The sequence below is a fragment of the Pteropus vampyrus genome, unplaced genomic scaffold, assembly GCF_000151845.1.
Source record: "Pteropus vampyrus isolate Shadow unplaced genomic scaffold, Pvam_2.0 Scaffold193, whole genome shotgun sequence".
Taxonomy (NCBI): domain Eukaryota; kingdom Metazoa; phylum Chordata; class Mammalia; order Chiroptera; family Pteropodidae; genus Pteropus; species Pteropus vampyrus.
Window position 1 is genome coordinate 2,067,580 of NW_011888974.1, and position 9,821 is coordinate 2,077,400.

The 9,821-nt window shown below is 49.1% G+C and overlaps 1 protein-coding gene across 1 annotated transcript in view; it reads left to right on the top strand.

Annotated features, from left to right (window-relative positions):
* Positions 1-6,008, top strand: part of ZP3 (zona pellucida glycoprotein 3) — a 7,781-nt gene extending 1,773 nt beyond the window's left edge. The window contains exons 2-8 of the mRNA XM_011371553.1: positions 491-609; positions 2,301-2,404; positions 2,480-2,657; positions 2,749-2,866; positions 5,198-5,289; positions 5,429-5,556; positions 5,791-6,008. Coding sequence (XP_011369855.1) covers positions 491-609; positions 2,301-2,404; positions 2,480-2,657; positions 2,749-2,866; positions 5,198-5,289; positions 5,429-5,556; positions 5,791-6,008 — 957 coding nt within the window. The remainder of the gene's footprint in view (positions 1-490; positions 610-2,300; positions 2,405-2,479; positions 2,658-2,748; positions 2,867-5,197; positions 5,290-5,428; positions 5,557-5,790) is intronic.
* The last annotated feature ends 3,813 nt before the right edge of the window (positions 6,009-9,821 follow it).

Genomic DNA, 9,821 nt, shown 5'->3' on the forward strand with positions numbered 1-9,821 from the left:
CAAATTGTCCTGGTAGCACCTGCCTTCCTGCTTCAGGCAACCACTGAACCGAATCCGCTTTCTGTGAGTGGGCTTGAGAATAAGTCAGAGGGAGAACAACAAAAGTGTTTACTGCTGTGGCAATGAGTTAAAATTCCTCGAGCTTCCTGGCTTCATCTTGGGGGATTTCTTGGCCCCAGGCCTTCCCCTGAAAGAGGAAACTATTGGGGTGGGGGTTGCAGCCTGAGCAGAAGAGCACATGCCCAACGCCTCTGGCACCTGTTTGGTGCTTGACACAGCTGAGCCAGACCTCTGCACTGCTGTCAACACTTCAAGGGTGAAAAAAACGGAGGTGTGAGGGTGGTACCTGTCCGAGTTCTCCTGGAGGTCAATAGAAAGTGGGCTTTGTTCTCTCCATCTCCTGTGGGCTGCCCTCCCTTTGCCCTTGCATGGGTCAGGCCCACTTCTGGCAGGTGAAGCTCCTGGGGTTGACGCCTCTTCTTTCCTTCAGGTAACGGAGGATGCTCTGGTATACAGCACCTTCCTGCTGCACAACCCCCGCCCTGTGGGAAACCTGTCCATCCTGAGGACTAATTTTGCAGAGGTGCCCATCAAATGCCTTTTCCCCAGGTCAGTGTGGGACGGGCCTGTCTCTGCTCCTGCTGCAGAGGCCCCTTGGCAAGCTTTTCAGCCCCTTGGCAACATCTGGCAGCATGGCAGCAAGAAGGCGGAAGTGCTTGGGTTGTGGTCACTGCCTTCAGCCCTGGGTGGGGTAGGGGACCTGCTAAGTCTACTCTGCCTCTGAAATGCATCCGGGCCACAGCTGCCTCATGGTGGAAGCTGCAGGCTGCCCAGCCCAGGCCCCCTCAGAGTTCAAGATACTTTTAATAGCGTAGGGAGATGTCTCAAGCACTGAGCACCACAACCTGCTCTTTCCTTATGGTTTCCCCCAGTACATGAGTGTGGATTGGGGAAGCTCCTCAAGCCCTAAGCACCAAGCAGTGTCTTTGACTGGCTTATAACAATGCTGAGTCCTGTGCTGGGCTGAAGGCCTTAATTCCTGTCCCTTCCTCTAGGAGCAGGTAAGGGAGATAGTGCTGGTACCATGAGGGCACAAGGGATGAGCCCCATGCCTGGGGAGGGGTTAAGGGAGAGGTTCCAAGAATAAGATCGGGGAGGTGGTCTTGGGACAGGTAGGGCTAAGAGAGTCTGGGCAGAGCCACATACACCCCATGGGAGGGCAGTGTGCCCCTAGTAGCAGCTGCAGCCTGGGGCCTGGAGCCTAAGGCCTAATAAGGGGAGGACAGATGGGTTCTAAAGGCCAACAGATGCAGCGAATGTGTTCAGGCTCACACTTTAGTAGGCGCCCCTCTGAGCACCAAGCAGATTGGGTGAGGACGGCTTCTCAATCCAGAAGTTCCCTGGTAGCTGATATGAGAGACAGGTGGGTGTTAGACCAGCTGGGAGACTGGGATGAGATAAGACCTGATCTGTGGCAGCAGGACTGTAGGGGGCTGACTTGAGGCAGCGAAGGTGAGCTGGACGAGCTTGGTGCCTGACCATGCAGGGGCGACGGAGGAGCAGGACTCTAGCATGCCCTCCAATAGGCCAGAGATGGAAGCTTTCCTGGGAAGCCTTCCAGTCATTTCCACTTTAGAATTGCTCTGCCTGAGACTGACCTGAGAATGTTGGCTTACCAGGCCTAATAGCTGCAGACAGTGCAAGGTGGCCTGCCAAAGGCAAGGACACTTTAACCTAGCTCCCGCTACCTGAGGCCTGGTTCTCAGGTGCAGCACTCAAAGTGGCTGCTTCTGTGGGATTCTATGGGGTCAGCAGGGCAGACATCTGGAGACACCTGACTACTTCCAGGGACCTTCCTGTCCTAATACAGGCTCAGAGTACCTCACTGGTTTCTCAAGAACCAGAGTCCTAACTGCATTTATCTCTAAAGGACTTCTTTCACTAGGACTGGCCTCAAGAATCTTGAGTGGTGGAGAGAGGGACTGCTGCCTCAAACCTCAAACAGGAGCTGCTAGAATGAACCTTAAGGATGTGGGTTTAGAAACCAAACTAACTTGGTCTGTCTTCATGCTGTAGTCCAAACATCCTCATGGCTGGGAGCAGTGAGCCCACTGATGGGTGTCAAGTTTGAGAGGTTAAGGGACGGGCTCAGACTTCATGAGTCTGTTCAGCTGCTTTGACTGTCTGCCTGGCTGGATCACAGCTGAGGACTCTGCAATGAAATAGTGCCCCCCCTCCAATATGGGGCCAGATGAGGTGAGCCCCAGGCCAGGTGTGGACAGCTGCTGTTCTCTTCCCAGGCAGGGCAACGTGAGCAGCCAGGCCATCCTGCCCACCTGGGTGCCCTTCAGGACCACGGTGTTCTCGGAGGAGAAGCTGGTTTTCTCCCTGCACCTGATGGAGGGTAAGCAAGGAGGGCTGGCAGGGGTGCTGGCCGGGAGAGCTCTGGCAGTCTCTCACTCATGGCTGTGCCCTTCAGAGAACTGGAGTGCTAAGAAGAGGTCCCCCACCTTCCAGCTGGGAGATATAGCCCACCTCCAGGCCGAAGTCCACACTGGCAGCCATGTGCCACTACGACTGTTTGTGGACCACTGTGTGGCCACACCAACGCCAGACCGGAACACCTCCCCATATCACACCATCGTGGACTTCCATGGGTGAGGGCTACGCTGCCTTTCTGGGGAACCCCCATAACGTGACCCACACCATCTTCCTCACCTTCAACTCCACCACTTGTTCTCTTCAAAGGTGTCTCGTGGATGGCCTCTATGATGCCTCATCTGCTTTCAAAGCACCCAGACCTGGACCAGAGACCCTCCAGTTCACAGTGGACATGTTCCAGTTTGTTAATGACTCCAGAAACATGGTAATAGTTCTTTTATTACCCTTCAGTAAGAATGAACTTTAGGAGTCAAGCTGGTCAGACTTACTATCTACTGCTTTAGCTCACTCTGCCTCCATCCTAGTAACTCCACAAACTTACCAAGTAAATGAAGATTTTACTAGATCTTATAACTTTAAGGAGAAGGCATGGCATTTGGTGACCAGGTAACTGAGCATGTCCTCACTAAGGTCAGCAGGACCAGAACCCAGTGGATGGTGGGTTGAGTAGAGGAGTTGACAAAAGCAGGTGTCAGCCTTCTTGGAAGCTTTCTAGAAGGGCAAAAGAGGTGAATATGAACTTATTTGCATACAGGGTAGCCTCTTAAACTTGATCATAGGTTAGAACAGTGACCTTTTGAAACATATGAATACATCAGTATCACCTGGAAGGCTTACTGAACTAGATTGCTGGGCCCCACCTCCAGGGTCTGGTTCCATAGGTCTGGAGTAGAGCCTAGAACCTGCATTCCTAGAAAGTCTCCAATGGCTGCAGCTGCTCTGGGGGCTGCCTCTTGAACTAAACTTAAAAGCTTACTTAACTAAGGGGATGGAGAGGGTGGAAGCTAAGATGTAGACTGATCCTGATGCCTGAAGTATGGACAGATGGGGCAGGAAGCTCAGGTAGGACTGGCCGCTAGCCAGAGAGTGCTGGTAGAATCTTACAAGCAAATGGCTTTTAAATAAGTTTCCAGAGATAAGAGTCCACAGCAGTGAGGGTGCAGTATAAAGTGTGGAATAGCTAGTCAGGAGGGAGAAGTGATTAAAGCAAGAGTTTTCAACTCTGGCTCTATACTAATCACCTGGAAAGGTCAAACATACTGCTATTTGCATATAACCCCATACATTTTCACTTAATTGGGGTGGGGCCTGGCATCACCTTTTTCTACCATCTTATGAAAATCTGCAAACATTAAGCTGAAAAATTTACAGAAAACACCTATGTACTTACCATCTAGATTCTACCACTAATATTTTCTGTGCCTTCTAGTCTATCTTGTTTTACTTGGAAATGCATCAAAAGCCACTTAAGCTCCCAGATGACTCTAACAAGCAGTCAGAGGCACAGTCTGGGCAACATTTGCAAATGGTGTGAATTTATAGAAGAGTACATCGATGCTCCCTCTCCTCACCTAGCAGTCCTGTTCTGAGAACAGAAGTAGTTTAATACAGACTAGTAGGAAGCAGAAACTGAAGCTGGAGAGATGTCCTAAAGCTTTTGATGGCAGGTCCTGGGTTGAATGGAGCTGGGGATAAAGGAACAGACTCAGAAAGGGTCCTGGCCCCACACCGAGACCTTGTGATTCATAGGGTAGAAGATCCCGTTTGCAGGAGGGAGTTGGTGTTGACTTCAGAAGTGGTCCAGTGGGGTGGATGGGGATGAGGTTTCAGACAGGTGGCCATCAGCATGGGGGAAACCTGAGATGGTATCTGCCTCTCCAGAGATTGGAGGGCAACTAAGAGATCAGAGGATGATGATCAGTGGAAGGTAGCCTGAACTCTGGAGCAGGGGCAGTTCTCTTTCATACGTAGGGAAAATGGCTGGCTGACTGGCCATGGCACCAAGGAGAAGGAATACCTTATTCAAGAGCAAATGGGAAACCACCTTAAGATCTTGGACCCCAGATAGCATCAGAAAAATGTACTTAGAAGAAGTCGATAAAAACAGTTCCCTTCCTGGAATGAGGACTCCGAAGGACCTGGAACCCTTCTCTGGTGGTGCAGATAGAAAGCAGGTGGCTAGAAATGCATCCTGGCTTGTTTAAGTTTCCGAAATGATTTCCCTGCCTGTGTACTTGGCCACTAGGTGGTGACCAAGGTTTGTGGTTCTGCAGAAGGCTTCAGAGAAGGAGATGGAATTTCTACATTGTCTCAGGGTTGACTGGGTATTGCTTACTTTATGAAATGGGATTTCTTCCTGGGGATGCCTTTGTCAACAGGACCAGGGCTGACCTGATCCCTGGCTTTGTCAAAATTCCCCCTACCCTAGGTGGTCAGGGGGATATTGGTCCCTTTGGGCTTGATTCCTGGGCCTATTCCAGAGGTTCTGACTCAGTGGGCCTGGGTTGGACATACTAAGTGACTGGAAAAGTTTGGGAAAGACTGGGGCAATAAAGATGATGGGTTACAATTTAGAATTTAATTTGCTACCTGCCCTGACATTTTTTGACAAGTTAACCTCTGAACCTCTGTTGCTCCATCTCTAAAATGGGGCTCTTCCTTGCCCCCAAGAGTTAAGGGTTATGTAGGAATTGACTTATGAAAGTCACTGACACAGCCTAGAAGTCTACCTAGTAACAGCTGTCTTTACTTCCAGGTATATATCACCTGCCATCTGAAGGTCACCCTGGCCGACCAAGTCCCAGACCAACTAAACAAAGCCTGCTCTTTCAGCAAATCCTCCAATAGGTGAGGAGACCAGATTGGACATGGCTGGGGTAGAAAACTTGATTGGCCATTCTCATGTCTATTCTCCCAACATGAACATCATCAGCAAACTGCTTCCTGCAGGCAACAGTCATCTAATTCCCTTGTCTTTCCCTCTTAGCTGGTCCCCAGTAGAAGGCACTGCTGATATCTGTCAATGCTGTAATAAGGGTAGCTGTGGCATTCCGGGTCGTTCCAGGAGGCTAGTGGGACAATCGCACAAGTCTGCTTCCCGCAGTCGCAGGCATGGTAGGTCTTAGGTTAGCCACAGGGCTATTGCCTTCCTCTCATTCTAGGGCACTTGCTGTCACTTTAGGGTGACATTCTTCTCCTTTGTCCCCCATTTAAGACTGCTTACCCCTGCGAGTGCAGTTTGGGGCTTTATTATTTAAAACCTAGTTCAGCCCACTGAGGCAGAGCAAAGTCACTAAACCTGATTCCTGGTAAAGGACTAAAATGACCCTTGGATGTCTTGTCTTTCAGTGACAGAAGCAGCAGATGTCACAGTGGGGCCACTAATCTTCCTAGGAAAGGCCAGTGACCGTGGTGTGGAGGAGTCGACTTCTCTCACATCTGTGATGCTGGGGTTAGGCCTGGCAATGGTGGTATCTTTGACTCTGGCCACCATTGTCCTAGGTCTTGCCAGGAGGCGTCAGGCTGCTTCCCGCCCTGTGATGTACCCTGTGTATGCTTCCCAATAAAAGAAAGTAACCTTTGGGGTGTAGCGCAGTGACTAGAGATGGGAGTGAATTGGGAGTGGCATGCATGAAGGCAATCTGTAAACAGTGCCACGGTTCAAATAGCACAATCTACGTACTGTGGAGCCTCTAGTGTGAATCTAGCTGTCTGTACAGTGGACAGGCCAGACTGGATTGAAGGCAAGCCTGTATCTTCCTGGCTTTGAGCATCATGCAAGGCTCATCTTCCCAAGGGCCACTATGTCATGTCTCCAAGGAAGCGAAGATGAAAGCTGTTGAGGGCAAAAGTAGGGTGGGCTCTGCTAGCTCTACTTCTAGGTTAGCAAAAAGCCTTGTGTGTCCCTAGGCCACATGCATCTGATTTAGGGGGCGAGGGAGAAGACTAAAGGGCTTCTAGCTACCTCACCTAGGGGCAGTGGGCAGAAAGCCACATGTTCACATGTCCGAGGCCTGAAGGCCAGAGGTGAATGGGTCTAGGGCAGTGGTCTGGGCAATGGTCACTTGGGCTTGAAACTGCTATAGAGGAGCACTTGTGAGGGTGTGAGTATGCTGTGGTGGACAAGTCACCAGCTCTAAGGTAGGTGCCTCAGGAAGGTGGGGCTTGCTTTGTGCTTCCTGTTGCTGAAGGGAGCCGCTTCTCTGCCTCTCACACCTTCATGCCACTCTCCCCTCATAGGCTGCCTTCCTCTCCCAGGCCCTGGCCACAGTCCCTGGCCACAGTCCCTGGGAGTGCCCAGCAAAGGAATAGTGCCCAGGGAACTTGTGGCCCCTTCCCCAGGGAGTGGGATCGTGCTTCCTCTGCTGAGGGCTATAAAGCCTCTCAGAATGGGCTGGCTCAACTTCACTCCAGACCCTACTCATTCTTTCTCACTGGGTAAAGGTCACCTTCACTATAGAAACTCAGCTTTGCTAGTTACCTGCTGTGCGTCCTTGGATCCTCAGGGGTAAAACAGGTGGTACCTGCTGGGCATAAACTGGTTGGAGTCAATAGGCACTTAAATGCTCCATCTTATGGTTCTGTCTCTGTGGCCTTGTGTCTGGCTGAGGTTAGGGGCTCATATATGTTGACACAGGCATAGAGGCAGATATCTAAGGTACATTCAGAGCAGGGTGTTGTGATTCTAGGTCTGAGAAGTACAGGAAGGCCCTTGACCTAGGTCCTTGCCCTTCCAAGTGATGTAGGACAGGGTGAATCACTCCCTCGAGTAGATTCAAGTCCTGCACCAAGAGAAAGGATTCTTGACAGAGCATAGGAAAGAATTCAAGGGCACGCCAGTTAGAGATAAAAAGAAAGGCAGAGAAGGGATGACACCGCATAGACAGTGTGGTCTCCTCTCAGAGACCTGAGAGGGACCCCAAGTATTTAGGGAACTTAGTTTATATATCATCCTTAGTTTCTATGAATTAGTTTAAAAACTTTGTTTACCTCTTTTGATGGTATGGGTATATAGTGTGAATGTAGGGGTTTGTGGTGTGACAAGAATGCGTAGTTAGCAAGAAAGCCTGCTGGCAATCCCCAGCTTTTGATCTATAGGCTCCCCATGGTTTTTGGCTGTAGGGAATGAATGTAGGGTATGACCTGGACTGTTTTCCCTTACTGTATGAGTAAATGGTTTGTTAGTAATCCCAGCAGGAATCTTCCTTTGTTTTGTAGGTTTCCTCAGTCTGGCCAGTAGGGTTGATCAGCACATTGTAGTCTCTTATGTAGCTTGATTTAACACTTAGTTCTCATGCCTCTTCCCTACATTACAAGTGTGGTCTATGAACTCCACTGGCATCACCTCAGACCTAAGAATCTGCATCTTAACATCTCCAGGAGATTCAGGTGTATCGAAGTGCCCTGGGTCATGGGATTTGCATCAAGAAAATCATGCCCCCCAGGCACATTGTGGTGTGCTGCTTAAGGGATTAAAAGACAGAATAGGGAGAGCAAGCTTCCTAGAGTCAGTGATACTAGCAGGTCCTAGCTGGGCAAAATGAGGATGGTGGATGTATTGAGGACTTTGGCCCGTGTACCTGGAAGAACCAAGCGGCACTCAGTGAACTAAGAATCAAAGGAGGTTTATTTATGCCAGTGGGCTCAGAGGACTCACTCGCCAAAGTCTGAGCCCCTAACAAAGGCAGGCAGGTAGATTTATACATTGATTACTTCCACATACTTGGAGGTCTTTTGTTTCGCGTGCGGGAAAGGTAGGGTTCCAGGGAGAGGAGTTTGGAAAAATTCCTCCGGCACAGGGTAGCCATCTTAGATTTCTTTACGTTTCTCATATCAGATGGGGCAGGAGAAGAGAATGGGGAGAACCTGTGCCCTGGATGAGTGAAGTACCTAGATGTCCAGTAAGGATGGGGGAGTAGAGAGGGAGGCCTTATAGGCTGATAAGGTGGAAAGGAGCCACTAAAGGGCTGAGTGCCATGGATGGATTATCCCTTTCAGGAACATCAACTGAAGATTGATAGAAATCCATCCTGGCTCTCTGCCACTGTTGGCTTGGTAAGTCACTTCATCTGTAGAATGGGAATAGTGGGAATGTCTAGAGGTTGGGTGAATAGAACACGTGGTAGGATCCTAGTTCATACAGCAGGACTCTTTGGTTGTGGCCTGTCTCACAACCACCCAGTTCTACTCCTGATTGAGCCTATTTCCTCCTACTTAGCAGCATCCTGTTTCAGATGAAGTTCTCAACTTCGGGGTTAGCAGTGAGGATTGTGATACTTGGCGTCTAACATGTGTCCGGTTCAAGCTGTTCTTTGAGCAAAAGGCTACTCCTAGCATACCCTGGGGGATCATATTTCCCCTAATGATCTCGGGTATTGCAACCCCGTGAGAACTCATCTCTCATTCAACTTTTGTCCTCAGAAAGAGGTAGTGGTTGTGTCTGGTGTGGGGAGGAAGTGTGATTAGGAAGTGACCCTGAAAATCATTCCCAGCCAGTTCCAGATGGGCCTCAGCTCAGTATGAAGCTGGATCCAGGGAAGGCCCAAGAAATAGCCTCTAGCATAATGTCGGAGGGCCCTGCCTTCCAACCTCAGCGTTGAACTTGAGTAGTAAGGGTCACGGCAGAGGGCTGAGAATTGCTTTGATTTCTGTTGTTTATAGCCACTTTCTTTCCCTGGTGTTTGAGGCAGCTAGCTACCTGTTATAACCTGTGAAGCTCCCAGTGGATCAACACTTAGTGGGGTTAAAACTGCATTTGTGATGCTTTCTGGTAGCCAGGGGAAAAAGAGAGATGAAGTATGTTAAAGGACAATGGAGGAAAAAGTATAATCATGATTATACAAATACAAAACAAATGTGTCGAAGATCTAGTTTTAACTCATTCATTGAGGGAAACTAAGATCTAAAACACTGGTTCAAAGAATAATGCAAAGAACAGATTTATATAAAGGTAATTAGGAAATTTGCTGATAGATGCAAAAATGGCTTCTTCCACAGGGCAAAAATTGATTGCATTTCTAAGGACAAGTCATTTGCAACCATTTGCATTACTATCGGTTTTCCAAAGCGAGTAAAGGCAGACTCTTATGGAATCAGATAATCTGAATGGGTGCTGAAAAACACCAGTAATCTTTTTGCCCATTTCAAAGTCTCTCACAATTTTTCCTGACAGGTGTTAGATTTATCAGGTATTTTTAACAATGGATTCTAAGCAGCTCCTAAGGGCTAATGGAAGTTTTCACGGGGAGGTTGAACACCACCAGAAAAATAACTGTCTCCTGAAAGGCCTCTTGCCCTCAGCCTTTTTTTTTTTTTTAGGTGAGGCAAACTTTGGTTGACCTTACAGATTGCGAGAACCTTGTCAGCTTACAATCCCTTGT